Consider the following 25,139-nt stretch of genomic DNA (forward strand, 5'->3'; position numbering starts at 1 on the left):
TTATTTCATTTTCCTGTCTTATTGCACTGGCTTGGACATCCAGTAAAATGTTAAAGTGGTAAAAGTGGCCATCTTCTTTTCCAGTCTTGGGATAGAGCATGAAGTCTTTCACCATTAAGTATGTTAGTTACAGTATTTTGTAGAGGCCCTTTATCATATAAAGGAAGTTCCTTTCTATTCATAGTTTACCAAAAACTTTTGTCTTGAACATGTGCTGAATTACGTGAACAGCTTTTTCGGCATTTTTGGGGGTATCTGTATAGTTTTCCTTTCTGGTCTGTGTATATGTTTAATTTTCCAATGTTAGACCAATCTTGCATTCCTATGATAAATACCACTTAAGCATAATATATTATCCTTTCTATATATTGCTGGCTTTGAATTGTGAGTATTTTGTTAAGAATCTTTGCATCTATGTTCATAAAGGGTATTTTGGCCTATAGTTTTCTTCCAAAACCTTTTTTTGTAGGAATAATGCTGGCCTTATGTGTTTGGAAGTATTTCTTCCACTTTTATTGGAATAATGTATGTAGAATTTTTCACTTAAATGTTTGATATAATTCACCAATGAAGCCATCAGGGCCTGGAATTTCCTCTGTGAAGGTTTTATTTTGTTTTTTATTGAAGTACCCTTGATATACAATCTTATGTTGGTTTCAAATATACCACATAGTAGTTCAATGGTTACCCATATTATGAAATCCTCACCCCACTGTAGTGCAGTACTATCTATCAACATAGAAAGATGTTACAGAGGTAGAAAAACATGGTGGAATAGGAAGGTGAGGCATAAACTTCCACCCAAAATACATAAAACACAAAAATACATAAAAAAATACAACTAAACCTGTAAATGACCTGAAGACTGCAGAATAGACTACCTACATCTGGGGAAGAAGAGAAGACCTCACAGAAAAGGGTAAAGTGGCAAAACCGAGATCCGGTGGGGAACCGAGTCCCAAGCCTTCCCCCAACCCCACCCCACAGGCAGGAGAAAGAGGAACAGCGGGGAGGGGATAGGAGCCCAGGATCATTGAACACCTGGTCCTGGAGATCTGCTCCAGGAGCATGAGCCCACATTACATGGTGTTTTGGTGATTAACAGGGCTGGACAAGAAAGACATGTGAAACTCTCAGAGAAGCTGAGATCCCAGCTGCTTGTGGAGAACAGGCATGTTCCACCAGTCCTCCTGAGACAAAAGAAAAGCAGTTTGAAAGACTTCCCAGCAGCGGGAGGGGTACGAGAGGGGTCAGTATTTGATGGAGCTCTCTTCTCAGGAGAAAATGCAGGTGGAAAATACCTCCCCAACCTGCCCTCAGCTCAATAGGTTGGGAACTCTTGGGAGCCCCAGACACTCCATCTCCCTCGTTGGCAATGAAGCCCCAAGGTTAAGCACTGCACACATGGCCTGCAGACAACCCACCCGGCCTGGCAACAATGTCAGACTTTGCTGTCTTCTAGGCAGAGGGAGACTCTCCCAGCTTTACTGGCTCTGTTTCAGCTGAACTGGAGAGGTGCCTGCAGGAGCCACCCCAAGAGTTCCTTCCTCCCTGTGGGTGCCCAAGTCAGGTGCTGCGCATTTGCCCTGGGCAGAGTTGCACATCATCCCACCTTCCCTATTAACCCTGAAGCCCTGCCACTGCTGCAGGCTAGGCAGAGGATGGCCCTGCCCACAGCTACTTCAGCAGAGGCTTCTGTGCTGACCAAAAAGGCATGGCCAAAACAAACTGACCACCTACAAGAATCAGACCACTACAAGCAAAACAGAAAGGCAGCCCTGCCCATTGCACACCAACAGCTAGGGTTCATGCACCAGAAAGTAAGGAGTCTTCAGCTGCTGGGCCCTAGAGGGTGCTTATCTCTAGTGCTACACTCATAAATGTATTACTCCATAGGTGAAGAAGAAGCAGAGCCATCTAATATTAAGGAGGAAACACAGAAATCCTGACAAAATGAGGAGGAAGAGGAATATGTTCCTAACAAAACTACAAGACAGGACCAGAAAGAGAGCTAAATGAAGCAAAAATCAATCTTCTTGATAAAGATTTCAAAGTAAAAGTCATAAACATGCTCACAGATACACAGAAAAATATTCAAGATCTCAGAAGACCTGAAAAGGAGCCACTCAGAACGTAAGAATATACTATCTGAAGTGAAACATACAATGGAGGGATTTAAAAGCAGATTATCACAGTTTGAAGAAGCTATAAATAAAATGGAAATGAGGGAACAGGAAAAAAGAAAAAAAGATCTCTAGGAAAGAAAGAATAAGAGAGCTGTATTACCAACCCAAATGGAGCAATATTTGAACAATAGGGGTACCAGAAGAAGAGGAAGACAAAGCGATGGAAAGTCTCTTTGAGGAAATAATTGTTTAAAACTTCCCCAATCTGGGGAAGGAAATAGACACTCAGGTCATGGAAGTGCAGAGAGCCCCTAACAAAAGGAACCCCAGGAGGACAACACCAAGACATATAATTAAAATAGCAAAGATCAAGGATAAGGAGAGAATGTTGAAAGCAGCCAGAGAGAGAGAAAAAAAGATTATTTATAAAGGAAATCCCATTAGGCTATCAGCAGACTTCTCATCAGATAATTTACAGGCCAGAAGGGTGGCATGATATGTTTAATGTAGAAACAGAAGGGCCTCCAACCAAGAATCCTCTAATCAGCAAGATTATCATTTAAATTTGAAGCAGGAATTAAACAATTTCCAGAGAAACAAAAGTTGAAGGAATTCACAACCCCTAAACTAGTCTTACAGGATATGTTAAAGCATTGCTGTAGATGGAAATGTTACTAAGCTTTCACCAGTGAAAACAAACACACAGTAAAGGTAGTAAACCAATTAATTACCAAGCAGCTACTAATTAAAACAAAGAGCAAAACAAACAACTCAGAAAATCAGTCAAGGGATACACAAAAAGTACAGATTATGACATCTAATACATAAAGTGTGGAGGATGAAGAAGAAGAAGGAAAAAAAAGCACCTTTAGATTGTGTTTGAAATACAGTAATCAGCAATTTAAGATACATTGTCATAAAAGGAACAAAATAGCAGTACACTCTTAGACACTGGTAAGGGACTAGTGGTTACTAAAAAGGAGGGTTTGGGAAGGGTTGAGGAAGAAGGGAATTAAGGGGCACAATAATTTACAATCACAATATAGGTTGGTCACTGGGACGGTAGTACAGCATGGAGAATACAGTTAATGACTCTATAACATCTTACTACATTGATGGACAGTGACTGCAATGGAGTGGGTAAGGACTTGATAATATGGGTGAATGTTGAACCACTGGGTTGTATATCTGAAACCATCATAAGATTGTATAATGATAGTTTAATACAAAAAAAAAGATAGACTTGTATAGTAAGGAAGTTATTCTTGAACATTTGGTAACCACAAAACTAAAGCCTACAATCCGGAAAAAAAAAGAAAGTGAGAGAGAGAGAGAAAGAAAGAAAAATTAATCACAAAACTAAAGAAATTCATCAAGTAACAAGAGAAGAGCATAAGAGAGAAAAAAAGAAAAGAGAGGAGCTATAAAAATGAGAAATATGATTAGCACACATAATGTATGGGTGCACGGGGAAGGCAGTATAGCAGAGAAGACAAAGTAGTGACTCTATAGCATCTTACTACATTAATGGACAGTGACTGCAATGGGGGGGGATGTGATAATATGGCTGAATTTAGTAACCACAATGTTCATATGAAACCTTTATAAGATTGTGTATCAATTATACCTTCATAAAAAAAACAAAATAATAAAATGGCAATAAGTACATATTAATATTCATCTTAAATGTAAATGGCTGAATGCACCAATCAAAATACACAGAGTGGAAGAATGGATAACAAAACATGACCCATCTATATGCTGCCTATAAGAGACTCATTTCAAACCCAAAGTCATTCACAGACTAAAAGTGAAGGGATGGAAAAAGATATTTCATGCAACTAATAGAGAGAAAAAAGGAGTACCAGTACCTGTATCAGCAAAATAGATTTCAAAAAAAAGAAAGTAACAAGGGACAAAGAAGGACATTACATAATGACAAAGGGGTCAGTCTAACAAGAGGATATAACTACTATAAATATCTATGCACCCAATATAGGAAGACCAAAATATGTGAAACAAATACTAACAGAATTAAAGGGGGAAACAGAATGCAACACATTCATTTTAGGAGACTTCAACACAACACTCACACCAAAAGACAGATCACCCAGACAGAAAATAAGTAAGGCAACAGAGGCAATGAACAATACTTTAGAATAGTTGGACATAACAGACATTGACAGAACATTCCACCCAAAAGCAGCAGGATACATATTCTTGTCAAATGCACATGGAACATTTTCCAGAACACTTCACATACTAGGCCACAAAAAGAGCCTCAGTGAATTTAAAAAGACTGAAATTGTATCAAGCAGCTTCTAAGACTACAACGTTATGAAACTAGAAATAAATTACATAAAGCAATAAAAAAAGCCTACAAACACATGGAGGCTAAGCAACGTGCTCCTAAATAATCAATAGTTTGATGAACAAATTAAAATAGAAATCAAGCAATACATGAAGACAAATGAAAATAAAAATTAAACATCCCAAAATCTGTGGGATGCAGCAAAGGCAGTTCTAAGAGTAAAGTACATAGCAATGCAGGCTTACCTCAAGAAACAAGAACAATCCCAAATAAACAGTCTAAATTCACAATTAAAGAAGACAAAGAAGAATGAATCCTCAAGATAGTGGGAGGAAAGACATAAAAAGATCAGAGCAGAAATAAATATAATAGAGAAGAATAAAACAACAGAAAAAATCAGTGAAAGCAGGAGCTGGTTCTTCAAGAAAATAAACAAAATAGATAAACCCCTAGTCAGACTTATCAAGGAAAAGAGTGTACACACATAAACAAAATCATAAATGAAGAAGAAATAAGCACAATGGACACCATAGAAATACAAAGAATTATTAGAGAGTACTATGCAAATTTATGTAAATAAATTGGACAACCTAGAATGGACAACTTCCTAGAAAAATACAACCAAGATTAATGTAGGAAGAAAGAAAAAATCTGAACAGGCCAATTACCAGCAATGAAATCAAACTGGTAATCAAAAAACTACCTAAGAAAAAATACCTATACCAGTTGGCTTCACAGCCAAATTCTACCAAACATTTAAAGAAGACCTAATACCCATCCTTCTTAAAGTATTCCAAAAAGTAGAAGAGGAGGGAATACTTCCAAACTCATTCTATGAGGCCAGCATCACTCTAATACCAAAACCAGGCAAAGACACCACACACAAAAACTGTAGACCAATATCCCTGATGAACAAAGACACAAAAATCCTCAACAAAATACTAGCAGACCTAACTAAAAATACATAAAAAAAGATCATCCATCATGACCAAGTGGGATTTACTCCAGGGATGCAAGGATGGTACAAAATTCATAAATCAATCAATATCACATTAACAAAAAGATCAACTCAATGGATACTGAAAAAGCATTTGAAAAAATTCAACATCCATGATAAAAACTCAACAAAATGGGTTGAGAGCATACATACCTCAACATAATAAAGGCCATATATGACAAATCCAGTAACATCTTACTATGCTGATAGGTAGTAATGATACTAGAGGTGGTAAAGATTTAATGACATGGGTAATTGTTGAACCACTGTGTTGTACATTTGAATCCAATGTAAGATTTTTATCAATGATACTTTAATTTTAAAAGTTAGAGAATCATTGACTCTACTTTCCATGCTGTACTACCATCCCCATGACCAAATTATATTGTGAATATGAATTATTGTGCCCTTTTTTCCCCCTTCTCCTCCCCCCCTCAACCCACCCCAATCCCTCCCACTTAATAACCACTAGTCACTTCTTGGTGTCTACGAGTCTATGCTGCCTTCTTCCTTCTGTTTTGCTTTGCTTTTATATTCCACAAATAAGAGAAATCATATGTATTTGTCTTTCTCTGCCTAGCTCATTTCACTGAGCATAATACCCTCTTGATCCAACCATGTTGTTGCAAATAGAAAGGTTTCTTTTCTTTTTATGGCTGAATAATATTCTATTGTATATATGTACCACTTCTGTATCCATTCATCTATTCATGGACATTTAGGTTTCTTTCATATCTTGGCTATTGCAAAAACTATGGTGCTAAACATAGGGGTGCATGTATTTTGTGTGTGTGTTTCTTTGGTATCATTAATGTACAATTACTTGACCAACATTATGGTTACTAGACTGCCCCTATTATCAAGTGCCCCCACACATACCCCGTTACAGCCACTGTCCATCAGCATAGTAAGATGCTATAGAATCATTACTTGTCTTCTCTGTATATACTGCCTTTCCCGTGTCCCCCACTGCTACATTATGTGCACTAATCATAATGCCTCTTTTTCCCCTTTATCCCTCCCTTCCCACCCATCCTCCCCAGTCCCTTTCCCTTTGGTAACCGTTAGTCCATTCTTGGGTTCTGTGAGTCTGCTGCTGTTTTTGGTCCTTTACTTTTTGCTTTGTTCTTATACTCCACAGATGAGTGAAATCATTTGGTACTTGTCTTTCTCCACCTGGCTTATTTCACTGAGCATAATACCCTCTAGGTCCATCCATGTTGTTGCAAATGGTAGGATTTGTTTTCTTCTTATGGCTGAATAATATTCCATTGTGTATATGTACCACATCTTCTTTATCCATTTATCTACTGATGAACACTTAAGTTGCTTCCATTTCTTGGCTATTGTAAATAGTGCTGTGATAAACATAGGGGTGCATATGTCTTTTTCAAACTGGGCTCCTGCATTCTTAGGGTACATTCCCAGGAGTGGAATTCCTGGGTCAAATGGTATTTCTATTTTGACTTTTTTGAGGAACCTCCATACTGCTTTCCACAATGGTTGAACTAGTTTACATTCCCACCAGCACTGCAGGAGGGTTCCCCTTTATCCACATCCTTGCCAGCATTTGTTGTTGTCTGTCTTTTGGATGATGGTAGTCCTTACCAGTGTGAGGTGATATCTCATTGTGGTTTTAATGTGCATTTCTCTGGTGATTAGCAATGTGGCGCATCTTTTCATGTGCCTGTTGGCCATCTGAATTTGCATATATCTTTTTTGAATCAGGAATCTTGTTTTCTTCAGATAAATTCCTAGAAGTGGAATTACTGGGTCGAGTGGCGTTTCTATTTTGTTTTCTGAGGAACCTCCATACAGCTTTCCAAAGTGGCTGCAACAATTTAACATTCCCACCAACAGGAGGGTTTCTATTTCTCCACATCCTCACCAACACTTGTTATTTCTTGTTTTTTTGGTAGTGGCGATTATAACTGATGTAGGGTGATATCTCATTGTGGTTTTAATTTGTATTTCCTTGATGATTAGCTATATGGAGCATCTTTTCACGTGCCTGTTGACATCTTTTCACGTGCTTCGGTAGTCTGTCTTTCAAAGACTTGGTCCAATTCATGTAAATTATCATATTTAGTTGTTGACATAAATTTGTTTTCTACTATTCCTTTACTACTCTTTTAATATCTGTTAAGCTCTATAGTGATGTCATCTCTCACTCCTGATATTGGTAATTTGGGCCTTCTCTCTTTATTTCATGCATAGTCTGTATTTCTTCTTTGGAGAAATGTCTGTTCAGGTCCTCTGCCCATTTTTTAACCAGGTTATTTGTTTTTTGGGTGAGGTGTATGAGTTCTTTGTATATTTTGGACATTAACCATTTATCAGATGAGCCATTTATGAATATATTCTCCCATACTGTAGGATGTCTTTTAGTTCTGCTGATGTCCTTTGCTGTACAGAAGCTTTTTAGTTTGATGTAGTCCTACTTGTTCATTTTTGCCCAGAGTCATGTGTCCAGGAAAAAATTTCTCATATTTATATTCAAAAGATCTTGCCTATGTTTTCTTCTAAGAGTTTTATGGTTTCATGATCTCTGATCCATTTCAAGTTTATTTTTGTATATGGAGTTAATTATCCAGTTTCATTCTCTTACATGTAGCTGTGCAGTTTTGCCAACACTACTTGTTGAAGAGGTCGTTGTCATCTGTCTCCTGTATCATAGATTAATTAGCCATAGGTGTGTGGGTTTATATATGGGCTCTCTATTCTGTTCCATTGATCTGTGGGTCTGTTCTTGTGCCAGTACCAAGTTGTTTTGATTACTGTGGCTTTGTGGTAGAGCTTGAAGTCAGGGAGTGTAATCCCCTCAGCTTTGTTGTTCTTTTTTAGGATTGCTTTGGCTATTTGGAGTCTTGTGTGGTTTCATAAGAATTTTAGAACTATTTGTTCTAGGTCATTGAAAAATACTGTTGGTATTTTGATAGGGATTGGGTTGATCTGTAAATTGCTTTGGGCAGGATGGCCATTTTGAAAATATTAATTTTTCCTATCTTTGAGCATGGGATAGACTTACATTTATTGGTGTCTTCTCTGTGAAGGTTTTAAACTACAAATTTGATTTCTTTAATAGATATAGGAATACTTAGGGCATCTATTTCTTCTTGAGTAAGCTTCGGTAGTCTTTGTCTTTCAAAGACTTTGTCCAATTCATGTAAATTGTCATATTTGGTTGTTGGCATAAAGTTATTTTCTACTATTCCTTTATTAGTCTTTTAATATCTGTTAAGCTCTACAGTGATGTCATCTCTCACTCCTGATATTGTTAATTTGGGCCTTCTCTCTTTATTTCATGCTTAGTCTTGTCAAAAGATCCATTTTATTGATCTTTTCAAAGAACTAGGTTTTGGTTTCACTGATTTTTCTCTATTCTGCTTTCTATTTCCTTGATTTCTGACCTCTTTGTTTTATTCTTCAATATGCTTACTTTGAATTTAACTTGCTTTGTTATGTAGTTTCTTAGGTGGAAACTAATATAATTGATTTGAGACCTTTCTTCTTTCCTTATGCAAGTCTTATCACTACACATTTCCCTGTAAACACTGCTTTCACAGAATCCCAGTTTACTTTATATTGTTTTAATTATCATTCAGTTAAAAATATTTCTGATTTCTTTATGACTTATTCTTTCACTCATACATTGTGCTTTTTGTTTTTTTAGTACTGAGATGTTTAATTTGCATATATCTGGGAATTTTTATGTCTTATTTCTATTCATGTCTAATTCTATGTGGTCAGAGAACACACTCTGTGGGCTTTTGGTTTTGCTGTTTAGTTGTTGTTTTTTGTGAGGTTATCTGGGGAGACTCAAAACTATACTACCACCACCGTGTTCCCAGTATCTTTTTCACAATATCTCTTTAAAGATTTTCCTATTTGTAATAGTTCAAATACATCTAAAATAAACCAATTTATATTGGAATAAAATCAGTCCATTAATTATATTAATTCAATAATAACTTGATAAGTTTTTGTTATGTTTTGAAATATGTTTCCTCAAGTATAACCTAGAAAATATTGAATACTTACTGTTATTTGCAAGAGTGAATGCAATAAATGAGCAGAGAGGGCGAATTATCTCAGGTTTCTTGGAATTTGTTAGCCAGTCATTAGCATGTGGAAAAAGTGAACAGCAAAACGTTTGATTTTCATCTGAAAGGAGGTAAGTCAATAATGTTTGATATTTTTGGAAATATAATTTTTCATTTGTTTTTATATTTATCTTAATTTTTAAATATTCACGATAATTACCATTTTGAGGATTGTTGACACACACACACAGAGTACTACACACTGAAGACCACAGCTGATAACACTGGAAAACATTTTTATCTGATAAATTCACCTCATGCTTTGAAAGAGCTTCCCTATTAGGTTAAAAAGAAAACAAAGTAAATTAATACAAATATATTAAGATTTTAAGTAATAAATAATCAATACCAAATTTATATTTGCTTACCTGAACAACTTTGACAGAACTGTAATACAACCTGTTTCTCTCACAAGTGTTTGTCCAGTTCCTTAAAAAAAAAAAAGTATGTATTACATATGACTTTTGTTTAGAAATATTTTTGTAGAAATAGAAAACAACATTTAAGTAGTATTTTTAATAAGTAACTTTGAATAACTTAAAAGTATTACAAAGCTTAACACAAATTGCAGCAGATAAATATCTTTACTCAAGCTTATACAGAAAAAACATTACATATGCTTAGAGAATGACAGCATTGAAGTGTCCTTTAAAAATTACAAAACACTTGTTTTGCATGTTTCTGTATTACAATATCAAAATATGCTTCAAAATAGAAAAAATAAATAAACTCAAAATAGGGAAAATAAAATCTAAAAGCATTTTAAATGCTTATAAAATTTCTAATAATTTGAAGATTTAAATAATGTGATGTTATAAAATAACCTTAACCTGGGCAGCAGATATCAGGAACAATTGATACTATTTTTGCAGACTTTTTCTAAATCTAAAATTCTTCTAAAATAAAAACTAAAAACACAAAAAATAAAACTTTTGCAAAGAAGAGCTACATGAAATGTAAGGCCACTGCTGGCTGATAAACACTGTAACTAAATGGCCAGTTAAGTAGAAAAACAACCAAACTAACTTATATGCTTCTCTTTTGCTTTTAAAGTTGTTCTTTACAATGTTAATTAAATAATATGAATCACTTAAGTATTTTTTAAAATTAAAAATACCAAAGAATTACAACATAGTATTCTCTTGTCTTTAATGCTAGTACTTTTCAGAAGTCAGTAAGTAAAAATGACACTGACAAAAGGACTAGAATGAGAGGATTAATAATGACTTCCAATTTATTGTTTTCCAAAATTGTTTCTACAACATAAGAGAATATACTTACTATTTTTTGAAACTAGAACCAAAATAACATAGACAGACATTCTTTTCAAATTTGTATTCGAATCATTATTAGATAAGAACCAGGTTAGGTCTTCAAACAACTCTGAAGTGCACAAAGACTGCTGACAGTAAACTGAAATATAAAAGTATGATTTTAATTTCTATGCATTAACAAAGACAAGTTTCAAAATACATTAAATAAAATATAAGGGTGCCAAATGGATGGTTCTCAACCAGATCGCATTTCATTAACAATTATACACAATGAAATTTCTGACCAATTCATATTTGCTTACTCAATTAGCAGACCAAAGAATCAATATCTTAACCAGAAGTACTTGACTGAGACTCCAAAATATGTATCCTAATCCCACAGAATTTCTAAAAAAAATTTAAATATAAAAAAAAATTTTAAGACGCTGAGTAAATAACACTTAGGAAGAAAAAATCAAAAACATTCAGAAACCTGCTTTAGAAAACAAGGACACACGATACTTGAGCTATTTTTAAAATTAAGGTGTCATTGATAAACACTCTTACGAAGGTTTCACATTAAAAACACAGTGGTTATTACATTCACCCATATTATCAAGTCACACCCATACACCATTACAGTCATTGTCCATCAATGTAGTAAGATGCCAGAGTCACTACTTGTTTTCTCTGTGCTACACTGTCTTCCCTGTGATCTCCCCAACACCATGTGTACCAATCATAATACCCCTGAATCCCCTTCCCCCTCCCTCACAACCCACCCTGAACCACTTATCCCCTTTGGTAACTGCTGGTCCCTTCTTGGACTCTGTAATCCTGCTGCAGCTTTGTTCCTTCAGTTTTGCTTTGTTGTTACACTCCACAAATGAGGGAAATCCTTTGGTATTTGTTTTTCTCTGCCTGACTTATTTCACTGAGCATAATACCCTCCAGCTCCATCTATATTGTTGCAAATGGTAGGACTTGATTCTTTCTTATGGCTGAATAGCATTCCATTGTGTATATGTACCACATCTTCTTTACCCATTCATTTATTGATGGACACTTAGGTTGCTTCCACATTTTGGCTATTGTAAATAGTGCTGCAATAAACACAGGGGTGCACATGCCTTTTTGAATCTGAGTTGTTTTCTTCGGGTAAATTCCTAGGAGTGGAATTCCTAGGTCAAATGGTGTTTCTATTTTGAGTTTTTTGAAGAACCTCCATACTGCTTTCCACAATAGTTGAACTAGTTTACATTCCCACCAGCAGTGTAGGAGGGTTCCCCTTTCTCTGCATCCTCGCCAGCATTTCTTGTTGCTATTCTTTTCTGTGTTGGCCATCCTAACTGATGTGAGGTGATATCTCATTGCAGTTTTAATGTGCATTTCCCTGATAATCAGCAATGTAGAGCATCTTTACATATGCCTGCTGGACATCTGAATTTCTTCTTCAGAGAACTGTCTGTTCACACCCTCCACCCACTTTTTACTCGGGTTATTTGTTTTTTGGGTATTGAGGCATGTGAGTTCTTTATATATTTTCGATGTTAACCCCTTTACGGATATGTCATTTACAAATATATTCTCCCATACTGTAGGATGCCTTTTTGTTCTCCTGATGGTGTCCTTTGGTGTACAGAAGCTTTTTAGTTCCATGTAGTCCCACTTGTTCATTTGTACTTTTCTTTCCCTTGCCCAAGAAGATATGTTCAGGAAAAAGTTGCTCATATTTTATATTCAAGAGATTTTTGCCTTTTTTTTATTCTAAGAGTTTTATGGTTTCATGACTAACATTTAAGTCTTTGATCCATTCTGAGTTTACTTTTCTGTATGGAGATAGACAATAATCCAGTTTCATTCTCTTACATGTAGTTGTCCAATTTGGCCAGCACCAGTTGTTGAAAAGGCTGTCATTTCCCCATTGTATATCCATGGCTCCTTTAGCATATATTAATTGACCACCTACACTTGGGATTATATTGGGGCTTTCTATTCTGTTCAATTGATTTATGCGTCTGTTGTGCCAGTACCAAATTGTCTTGATTACTCTGGCCTTGTAGTAGAACTTGAGGGAAGGGAGCATAATCCCACCAGCTTTATTCTTCATTCTCAGGATTGCTATGGCTATTCGGGGTCCTTTGTCATTCCATATGAATTTTAGAACTATTTGCTCTAGTTCGTTGAAGAATGCTGTTGGTATTTTGATAGGGATTGCAATTGAATCTGTAAATTGCCTTAGGCAGGATGGCCATTTTGACAGTATTTATGCATCCTATCCATGAGCACAGGATGTATTTCCATTTATTGGTATTTTTTAAAATTTTGGTATCATTAATATACAATCACACAACCAACATCCTGGTTACTAGACTCCCCCCATTATCAAGACCCTACCACATACCCCATTACGGTCACTTTTCATCAGCATAGTAAGATACAATGGAGTCACTACTTGGATTCTCTGTGCTATACTACCTTCCCTGTGCACCCCCACTACATTATGTGTGTTAATCGTAATGCCCCTTTTCCCCCCATATCCCTCCCTTCCAACCTACCTACCTCCCTACTCCCTTTCTCTTTGATAACTGTTAGTCCATTCTTGGGTTCTGTGAGTCTGTTGTTGATTTCTTCCTTCAATTTTTGCTTTGTTCTTATACTCTACAGATGAGCGAAATCATTTGGTATGTCTTTCTCCGCCTGGCTAATTTCACTAAGCATAGTACCCTCTAGCTCCATCCATGTTGTTGAAAATGGTAGGATTTATTTTCTTCTTATGGCTGAATAATGTTCCACTATGTATATGTACCGCATCCTCTTTACTCATTCATCTACTGATGGACACATAGGTCCTTCCATTTCTTGATTATTGTAAATAGTGCTACAATAAACATAGGGGTGCATGTCTTTTTCAAACTGGGCTCCTGCATTCTTAGGGTATATTCCTAGAAGTGGAATTCCTGGGTCAAATGGTATTTCTTTTTTTAGTTTTTTGAGGAACCTCCATACTGCTTTGCACAATGGTTGAACTAATTTACATTCCCACCAGTACTGTAGGAGGGTTGCCCTTTCACCACATTTTCACCAACATTTGTTGCTGTTTGTCTTTTGGATGGTGGCCATCCTAATTGGCATGAAGTGATATCTCATTGTGGTTTTAATTTGCATTTCCCTGATGATTAGGGATGTGGAGCATCTTTTCATGTACCTGCTGGCCATCTGAATTTCTTCTTTGGAGAAGTGTTCAGATCCTCTCCCCATTCTTTAATTGGATTATTTGCTTTTGTTTGTTGAGGGGCCAACCCTTTTGGATGTCAATCCTTTATCACATGTTATTTATGAATATATTCTCCCATACTGTAGGATGCCTTTTAGTTCTATTGATGGTGTCCTTTGCTGTACAGAAGCTTTCTAGTTTGATATAGTCCCACTAATTCATTTTTGCTTTTGTTTCCATTGCCGGGGAGATATGTTCATTAAAAAGTTGCTCATGTTTATATTCAAGGGAGTTTTGTCTGTTTTTCTTCTAAGACTTTTACGGTTTCACAATTTACATTCAGGTCTTTGATCCATTTTGAGTTTACTTTTGTGTATGGAGTTAGGTAGTAATCCAATTTCATTCTCTTACATGTAGCTGTTCAGTTTTGCCAACACCAGCTGTTGAAGAGGCTATCATTTCCCCACTGTACATCCATGGCTCCTTTATCATATATTATTTGACCATATATGCTTGGGTTAATATCTGGACTCTATTCTGTTGCACTTATTTATGGGTCTGTTCTTGTGCCAATACCAAATTGTCTTGATTACTGTGGCTTTGTAGTAGAGCTTGAAGCTGGGAAGTGAGAACCCCCTGCTTTATTTCTTCCTTCTCAGGATTGCTTTGGCTATTCGAGGTCTTCTGTGGTTCCATATGAATGTTATAACTATTTGCTCTAATTCATTGAAGAATGCCATTGGTATTTTGATATGGATTGAACTCAATCTGTAGATTGCTTTAGGCATGATGGCCATTTTGACAACATTTATTCTTCCTATTCATAAATATAGGATTTATTTCCATTTATTGGTATCTTCTTTAATTTGTCTCATAAGGGTCTTGTAGTTTTCAGGGTATAGGTCTTTCACTTCCTTTGTTAGGTTTATTCCTACATATTTTATTCTTTTTGATGCAATTGTGAATGCAATTGTTTTCCTGATTTCACTTTCTGCTAGTTCATTGTTAGCATATAGGATTACAACATATTTCTGTGTATTGATTTTGTATCCTCCAACTTTGCTGAATTCAGTTATTAGTTCTAGTAGTTTTGGGGCGAATTCTTTAGGGTTTTTGTGTACAATATCATGTCATCGGCAAAGAGGACAGTTTAACTTCTTCCTTACCAATCTGGATGCCTTTTATTTTTTTGTGTTGTCCGATTGCCATGGCTAGGACCTCCAGAATTTGTTTAATAAAAGTGGGGAGAGTGGGCATCCTTGTCTTCTTCACAGTCTTAAATGAAAAGCTTTCAGCTTTTCACTATTAAGTATGATTTTGGCTGTTGGTTTGTCATATATAGCCTTCGGTATGATGAGGTACTTACGCTCTATACCCTTTTGGTCAGTTTTTATAATGAATGGATGTTCAATTTTGTTGAATGCTATCTCAGCATCCATGGAGATGATCATGTGATTTTTGTCCTCTTTTTGTTGATGTGCTGGAAGAGGTTGATGTATTTTCGAATGTTGTACCATCCTTGCATCCCTGGAATAAATCCTACTTGATCATGATGTATGATCTTTTTGATGTATTTTGAATTCAATTTGCTAATATTTTGTTGAGTATTTTTGCATCTATGTTCATCAGGGATATTAGTTGGTAATTTCCTTTTATTGTGGTGTCTTTGTCTGGTTTTGTTATTAGAGTGATGCTGGCCTCACAGAATGAGTTTGGGAGTATTCTCTCCTCTTCTACTTTTTGGAAAACTTTAAGGATGATGGGTGTTAAGGTCTTCACTAAATGTTTAATAAAATTCAGCAGTGGAGAGATTGATTCAAGGTGGCGGCATGAGAGGTGAGACAGAGAACTCCTCCCAAAACCACATAAACTAGGAAAATATAGTTAATACACTAACCCTAAATAGCAACAGGAAAGAAGGCTGCACTAGACTGCACTCACCTGGAGAACAGAGCAGACCTCATGAAACAGGGTAACATATTAAAGCCTTGCTCCAGAGGGACCTAAGCCCTTCCCCCACCCCAGCTCACCAGCAGGAGGAATAGAAACTGAGCAGGGAGAGGGTGAAAGCCTAGGACTGCTGAACATCCAGCCCTGGAGATATGCTTTGGAGCCCAAACTTACAATGTGGGGTGCTCTGGACGTTAGTGGGGATGGGGATCTGAGACAGGTGGATTTTGGCCATTTGTGGAGGATGGGGATCCACATCTGGCCACTCTGGGAAAAAGGAAAGGCGGGCTGTCTGAGAGGCTTCCTAGCAGCTAGAGGGCTGCTGAAAGGGTGGGATTTGCATGAACCTTGCTGTACAGGAGAAGGGATAGGTGGACAAGGCTGTCTGGGCACGCTCTGCCTAGCAGGTTGGGAACTTTGAGGAACATCAGGTGCTCCATCCCCTTGGCTAGCTACTCAGCTCCGAGGCCACCCACTGTGACATGCAGCCTGCTGCGCCTTCCTCCTGGCCTGCTGGCACCAGCACACAAACTGGCAGTCACTGAGCTGGTGTCAGGCCAGCCAGAGGAAGGCCACGCCTACAACACCTAGAGACTCAAAGCACGGAGACTTATACCTGCGTGCTTGGCCCACTGGCTCTGAAACTAGAGAAAGGCACTGCAACCAGAAAGCAGGAAACAGCTCTTTCCTCTCATCAGGCTCCAGTGCCACTACCCTGTGACCTCCAACCGCACTCCAGGGGCTGAGCAGCTCCAGACACAAGAGCTTCTGGGCACTAGAGGGTGCCAAATAGAAATATGAAACCTCAAAGGAACCTGGTTCAGACAAAAATCTCACAAACCTCAGAAAAAGGACCAAATAAAACAGAAATCACCAATCTTCCTGAAAGAGAGCTCAAAATAAAAATCATAAACATGCTTATGGAGGTACAGAAAAATATTCAAGAATTCAGTAACGAATTTAACTCCGAGATTCAATCATTAAGAAAATCCATTTCTGAAATGAAACATACAATGCAGGGATTTAAAAGATTAGACACGCAGTCTGCTGCGCCATCCTCCTAGCCTGCCAGCACCAGTTCGCAAACCAGCAGTCACTGTGCTGGTATCAGGCCAGCCAGAGGGAGGCCCCACCTACAACAGCTAGAGATGCAAACCACAGAAGCTTACACCTGTTTGCTTGGCCCATTGGCTCTGACAGTGGAGACAGGCATGGCAGACGAGGATCAGGAAACAGATCTTTCCTTCCCCCAGGCCCCAGGTCCATTCAGCTACGACCCCCAACCTCACTCTAGGGGCTGAGCAGCTCCAGAAAGTGGAGCTTCTGGGCACTAGTAGGCACCACACAGAAATATGAAACATCAAAAGAACATGGCCCAGACCAAAATCTCACAAGCCCCAGAAAAAGGACCAAATGAAACTGAACTCACCAATCTTGTGGAAAGAGAGTTCAAAATAAAAATTCTAACCATGCTAATGGAGGTACAGAAAAATATTCAAGAACTCAGTAAGGAATTTAACTCCAAGATTCAATCGTTAAGAAAATCCGTATCTGAAATGAAAATGGAACATACAATAGAGGGATTTTAAAGCAAATTAGATATAGTAGAAGAGAAGGTAAATGGGATAGAAATTAGAGAAGAGTAATACAAAGAAGCTGAGGCACAGAGAGAAAAAAGAATCTCTAAGAATGAAAGAATGAGAGAACTGTGTGACCGAAACCAAACGGAACAATATTCGCATTATAGGGGTACCAGAAGAAGAAGAGAGAGAAAAAGGGATAGAAAGTGTCATTGAGGAGGTAATTGCTGAAAACTTACCCAACATGGGGAAGAAGATAGTCTCTCAAGACAGGGAGGTGCACAGATCTCCCAACACAAGGAACCCAAGGAAGACAACATCAAGACATATAATAATTAAAATGGCAAAGATCAAGGATAAAGACAGACTTTTAAAAACAGCTAGAGAGACACATGCCTCAACAAACAAAAAACAAATACCCAATTAAAAAATGGGCAGAGGAACTGAACAGACAGTTCTCCAAAAAAGAAATACAGATGGCCAACAGACACATGAAAAGATGCTCCACATCGCTAATTATCAGAGAAATGCAAATTAAAACTACAATGAGGTATCACCTCACACCAGTAAGGATGGCTGCCATCCAAAAGACAAACAACAACAAATGTTGGCGAGGCTGTGGAGAAAGGGGAACCCTCCTACACTGCTGGTGGGAATGTAAGTTAGTTCAACCATTGTGGAAAACAGTATGGAGGTACATCAAAATGCTCAAAACAGACTTACCATTTGACCCAGGAATTGCACTCCTAGGGATTTACCCTAAGAATGCAGCAATCAAGTATGAGAAAGATCAGTGCACCCCTATGTTTATCGCAGCACTATTTACAATAGCCAAGAATTGGAAGCAACCTAAATGTCCATCGATAGATGAATGGATAAAGAAGATGTGGTACATATACACAATGGAATACTACTCAGCCATAAGAAAAGGGCAAATCCAACCATTTGCAGCAACATGGATGGAGCTGGAGGGTATTATGCTCAGTGAAACAAGCCAAGCGGAGAAAGAGAAATACCAAATGATTTCATTTATCTGTGGAATATAAGAACAAAGGAAAAACTGAAGGAACAAAACAGCAGCAGAATCACAGAACTCAAGAATGGACTAACAGGTACCAAAGGGAAAGGGACTGGGGAGGATGGGTGGGTAGGGAGGGATAAGGGGGGGGAGAAGAAGGGGGGTATTAAGATTAGCATGCATGGGGGGGTAGGAGAAAAGGGAGGGCTGTACAACACAGAGAAGGCAAGTAGTGATTCTACAACATTTTGCTATGCTGATGGACAGTGACTGTAAAGGGGTTTATAGGGGGGACCTGGTATAGGGGAGAGCCTAGTAAACATAATATTCATCATGTAAGTGTAGATTAGTGATACCAAAAAAAAAAAAGAGGGCAGTTCCTGTGTGGTAACCTCCAATGAGTTCTACACAAGAGTATAAAGGGCATATAAAAGTGTAGGCAAAGGGTCTGTTTGTGTTTTTACAGAGGATCAAAGCCTAATTGGGCTACCCCGAAAATGAACTAAGATACGATATGAAAAAGAACTTCCAACATCAGCACTCTCTGGAAGACTCATGCCAGAAGATGATCATCAAAAATCCCCAACAAAGATCCACGCACTGCTACAGCTGTAGATGCACTCATCCCACCAGTTCCTGGACTTGCCATGGGAATGAGGAAGGAGATATCTAAGCTGGCCTGTGCATACAGTAAAACAACAAATTTGACTGGATCTATACTGTTGGAACTCAACCAAGAATTAGGAGAAGTGCAAATTGTAGCGCTCCAAAATCTTACAACTACAGACTATTTACTGTTAAAAGAACATAAGGGATGTGAACATTCCCCAGGAATGGGTTGTTTTAATTTGTCTGATTTCTCTCAGACTGTTCAAGTTCAGTTGGACAATATCCACCATATCATAGATAAGTTTTCACAAATGCCTAAGGTGCCTAACTGGTTTTCTTGGTTTCACTGGAGATGGCTGGTAATTACAGGTATGCTTTGGTTATGTAACTATACTCCTATTATGTTAATGTGTGTGTGCAATTTAAGTAGTAGCTTAAAACCTGTACATGCTGAAGTTACTCTACAAGAAGATATGTCAAAGAAATAATCAATCTTCCCATGTTTTCTGCCGCCTGCTACTCCTATAACTTTTCTTCTTCCTTCCTAATTACAACCCTTAAATAGAATTCGTGCCTCATATCAAATTTACCGAGTATCATAACTCCTCCAAGTGGTAAAGATACCTCAAGACAAATGCTGGGCATAGAAGCCACAGGGCATAAATATGCAAAGAAGTAAAAAGCTAACCTTTTCAAACAATAAGGCTTCCCTCTCACTTACCAACTTCACATTTCCCTGTATGGCCCCGGAAGATGACTGGTTAGCCAGAGACGGGTAAGATTCCTCAAGGGAGGAACAACCTAAGACAGGCACAGTCGCAGGGGGGCCATCAGGTGAGAAATTGGGGATCAACAGAGGTGAGGCTTAGAACCTCACCCCCCCTGTTCTGAGAGAAATCTTCTGCATCCGTGGATGTTTTATTGCCCTGGTCTAGCTTGGATTAACACATAGTCTACAGGCACACACCTGATCATCTACATTTGCTCTCTTACAACACTTAACTATGTTTTCTACCTTTATCTTGTATCTACCTACCACTTCAGCATTTTATTAAAAATAATAATAATAAAGAGAGAAATGTGGTATCCACATATAAATCAAGTATAAAAATCAAATGAGTATTCATATTTGAACTGACTGTTTATAGTTCATAATGCATGAGCAAAACCGAAGGTTTCTGTGATGGCTGCCCTTGTACTGTTCACCATGTGAGAACTTATTCACTATGTAAGAATTTGTTCTCCATGTAAGAACTTGTTTGTTATGCCTCAGAAGATTGGAGACTGACGAAAATTAGGCTTGGGGTGGATTAATGATTGTGCATTGAGCATTGACTCCCCTATACAGAATTTTATTGTTGTTAACAACCATTTGATCAATAAATATGAGAGATGCCCTCACAAAAAAAAAAAATAGTATACACTTCCAATGGTAAAATAATAAGTAACCGGGATGTAATGAATATAGTCAAGATATTGTAACAGCTTGGTATGGTGATAGCTGGTACCTAGAATTGTCATGTATATAAATGTTGAATCACTATGTTGTACACCTGAAACTAATGTAATGTAATACCGTGTGTCAACTACCCTTCAATAAAAAAATAATCTAAAAAAAAAAAAAACAGCTAGAGAGAAAAAAAGATCACATACAACAGAAAACCTATCAGGCTATCATCAGACTTCTCAATAGAAACCATACAGGCCAGAAGGGAGTGGCATGACATATTTAATGCAATGAAGCAGAAGGGCCTTGAACCAGGAATACTCTACCCGGCAAGGTTATCATTTAAATTTGAAGGAAGGTTTAAACAATACTCAGATAAGCAAAAGCTGAATTTACCTCCCTCAGACCACCTCTACAGTGCATTTTGAGGGACTGCTATAGATGGAAGTATTCCTAAGGCTAAACAGATGTCACCCAAGACATAGACAAAGAGTACGGAATGTGAATCATAACATACCAAGAATGGAGGAGGAAGAAAAAGGAGGAAAAAAAAGAACCTTTAGGTTGTGTTTGTAATAGCATATTAGGTGAGTTAAATTAAACTGTTAGATAGTAAGGGAATTACCCTTGAACCTTTGGTAACCAGGAATCTAAAGTCTGCAATGGTAATGAGTACATACCCATCAATAATCACCCTAAATGTAAATGGTCTGAATACACCAATCAAAAGACATAGAGCTTTTGAATGGATTAAAAAACAAGACCCATCTATATGCTGCCTACAAGAGACTAACTTCAAACCCAAAGACATACACAGACTGAAAGTAAAGGGATGGAAAAAGATATTTCATGCAACTAATATGGAGAAAAGATCAGGAGTCGCAGTATTTGTATCAGACAAAATAGACCTCAAAACAAAGAAAGTAACAAGAAACAAAGGACATTACATAATGATAAAAGGGTCAGTCCAACAAATGGATATAACTATTATAAATATCAATGCACCCTAGAAGGAGGAGCAAAGATGACGGCGTGAGTAGGGCAGTGAAAATCTCCTCCCAAAACCATATATATTTTTGAAAATACAACAAATACAACTACGCCTAAAAGAGAGACAAGAGGATACAGTACAACATCTGCTAGAACTCAGCATTGCATGAAGCAGATAAGACACAAGCCGTGGCCTGGCGGGACCTAAGCACTCCCCCTACCCCAGCTAACCGGTGGGAAGAAAGGAGTTGGAGCGGAGAGGGAGTGGAAGTACAGGACTGCTAAATAACCAGCCCCAGTAATCCTCACTAGGAGCACAGACACACATTGCATGGTGTGCTGGATCTTAGGGAAACGGAAAAGTAAAATCTGAGAATGGGTCCCTGCAGCCAGCTCCCATGGGACAAAAGAAAAGTGAGTGCTTTTTGAAAGTCTTAAAAGGACAGGGGCCTCACAGCTGGACAGAATTGTCCCAGCACACTCAGCCCAGCAGGCTGGGAATCCTGAGGAGCTTTGTGGGCCCCAGCCCCCTGGGAGGCAGCGCAGCTCTGAATCTCCTCACGGTGATAAACAGCCTTTCATTCATTCCCCCTCCAGCGCAGCCCCGCTGCAGCACCGGAGCAACCTGAGAGCAGCCACACCCACAGCAGCCACAAAGAGACTCCTCCTAGCACACAGCCACCTGGGCCAGACCCAGGGGCCACCGCCAGTGCGTGGCTTCCCGGCGCAGGCAGAGGAACCTGGGGCAGGGAGTGAAGGGGCACCATTCGCGCAGTAGAGCACACCCGGTGCACCTGCAACACCCCACAGGGTTATGGGTTACCCTGAGGGCTGCTTGGTGTGCAGGTAACTGACACAGGCAGAGGAGAGTGGCAGGGCGCCAGCAAGCATGAAGGGACTTTGTTCTCCCAGCTGATACACACGCCACCTGCCTACGACTACCTCTATTGCCATGAAAAGGCAGAAGAATTTGGTCCAGTCAAGAATTACCCAGACAACCCCCAAGAGAGGGCCTGGGGAGAAAGATATAACTAATCTTCCTGAGAAAGAATTTAAAATAAAGGTCATAATCATACTTATGGACCTGCAGAGAAATATTCAAGAGCTAAAGGCTCAAGATAGGAGGATGAATACAGAAATAAAACAATCCCTGGAAGAACTTAGGAGCAGACTGGATGAGGAGCAAGAGACCGTTAATGAAATACAAAATCAGAGAACAGGAATACAGAGAAGCTGAGGCAGAGAGAGATAAAAGGATCTGCAGGAATGAAAGAATATTAAGAGAACCGTGTGACCAATCCAAATGGAACAATATTCACATTACAGGGGTACCATAAAAGGAAGACAGAGAAAAAGGGATAGAAAGTGTCTTTGAAGAAATAATTGCTGAAAACTTTCCCAAACTGGGGGAAGAAATAGTCTCTCAGAACATAGAAGCCCACAGATCTCCCAACACAAGGGACCCAAGGAGGACAACACCAAGACATATAATAATTAAAATGGCAAAGATCAAAGACAAGGACAGGGTATTAAAGGCAGACAGAGAAAAAAGGTCACCTACAAAGGAAAACCCATCAGGCTATCATCAGGCTTCTCAACAGACACCTTACAGGCCAGAAGAGAATGCCATGATATATTTAATGCAATGAAACAGAAGGGCCTTGAACCAAGAATACTGTATCCAGCATGATTATATTTAAATATGAATGGGGATTAAACAATTCCCAGACAAGCAAAAGCTCATAGAATTTGCCTCCCACAAACGACCTCTACAGGATATTTTTAAGGGACTGTTCTAGATGGAAGCACTCCTAAGGCTAAATAGATGTCACCAGAGAAAATAAAATCATACCAAAGAAAGCAGACTAACCAAATACTAACTAAAGCCCAAAAATAAAATCAACTATTCACAAAAGTAGTCAAAGGAAACACAAAAGAGTACAGAAAAAAAAACACCTAACTTATAAAGAATGGAGGAGTAGGAATAAGAAGGGAGAGAAATAAAGAATCAATAGACTGTGTTTATAATAGCTTAATAAGTGAGTTAAGTTAGACGGTTACATAGAAAAAAGTTACCCTTGAACCTTTGGTAACCACGAAGCTAAAGCCTGCAATGGCAATAAGTGCATGTATTTCAATGATCACCCTAAATGTAAATGGACTGAATGCACCAATCAAAAGACACAGAGTAATAGAATGGATAAAGGCAAGACACATCTATTTGGTGCTTACAAGAGACTCACCTCAAACCTAAAGACATAGACAGACTAAAACTCAAGGGATGGAAAAACATATTTCATGCAACTAATATGGAGAAAAAAGCAGGTGTTACACTACTTGTATCAGACAAAATAGACTTCAAAACAAAGAAACTAACATGACATAAAGAAGTACATTTACATAATGATAAAGGGGACAGCCAAAAAGAGGATATAACCATTATAAATATATATGCACCCAATACAGGAGTACCAACATATGTGAAACAAATACTAACAGAATTAAAGGAGGAAATATAATGCAATGCATTCGTTCTAGGAGACTTCAACACACCACTCAGTCCAAAGGACAAATCCACCAGACAGAAAATAAGTAAGGACACAGAGGCACTGAACAACACACTAGAACAGGTGGACCTACCAGACATCTACAGAACTCTACACCCAAAATCAGCAGGATACACATTGTTCTCAAGTGCACATGGAACATTCTCCAGAAAAGACCACATACTAGGCCACAAAAAGAGGCTCAGAAATTCAAAAAGATTAAAATTCTACCAACCAAATTCTCAGACCACAAAGGTATAAAACTAGAAATTGTACAAAGAAAACAAAAATGTTCACAAACACAAGGAGGCTTAACAACATGGTCCTAAATAATCAATGGATCAATGACCAAATTAAAACAGAGCTCAAGCAATATATGGAGACAAATGACATCAACTGCACAAAGCCCCAACTTCTGTAGGATGCAGTGAAGGTAGTTATAAGAGGAAATTATATAGCAATCCAGGCTTCTTTAAAGAAGGAAGAACAATCCCAAATGAATAGTCTAAAGACACAATTATTGAAATTGGAAAAAGAAGAACAAATGAGGCCAAAAATCAGCAGAACGAGGGACATAATGAAGATCAGAGAAGAAGCAAATAAAATTGAGAAGAGTAAAACAATGGAAAAAAATCAATGAAATGAAGAGCTGGTATTTTAAGAAAATAAACAAAATAGATAAGCCCCTAGCCAAACTTATTAAGAGAAAAAGAGAATCTACACACATCAACAGAATCAGAAATGAGAAAGTAAACATCAAGACGGACACCACAGAAATACAAAGAATTATTAGACAATACTATGAAAAATTATATGCCAACAAACTGGATAACCTAGACGAAATGGACAACTTTCTAGAAAAATACAACCTTCCAAGACTGACTAAGGAAGAAAAAAGAAAAGAAAAGACCAATTAAGAGCAATTAAACTAAATCAGTAATCAAAAAACAATCCAAGAACAAAACCCCTGGGCCAGATGGATTCACTGCTGA

At 38.0% G+C, this 25,139-nt stretch overlaps 1 protein-coding gene across 4 annotated transcripts in view; it reads right to left on the reverse strand.

The window, feature by feature from the left end:
* Positions 1–25,139, reverse strand: part of TERB1 (telomere repeat binding bouquet formation protein 1) — an 85,001-nt gene that overhangs the window by 26,477 nt on the left and 33,385 nt on the right. For all 4 annotated transcript variants that reach the window (XM_057492668.1, XM_057492667.1, XM_057492669.1 and 1 more), the window contains 4 exons: positions 10,819–10,950; positions 9,906–9,966; positions 9,698–9,813; positions 9,476–9,598 (listed from right to left, as the gene is read on the reverse strand). In XM_057492668.1, coding sequence (XP_057348651.1) covers positions 9,476–9,598; positions 9,698–9,813; positions 9,906–9,966; positions 10,819–10,950 — 432 coding nt within the window. The remainder of the gene's footprint in view (positions 1–9,475; positions 9,599–9,697; positions 9,814–9,905; positions 9,967–10,818; positions 10,951–25,139) is intronic.

This window comes from Manis pentadactyla, chromosome 15 (assembly GCF_030020395.1).
Source record: "Manis pentadactyla isolate mManPen7 chromosome 15, mManPen7.hap1, whole genome shotgun sequence".
NCBI lineage: Eukaryota > Metazoa > Chordata > Mammalia > Pholidota > Manidae > Manis > Manis pentadactyla.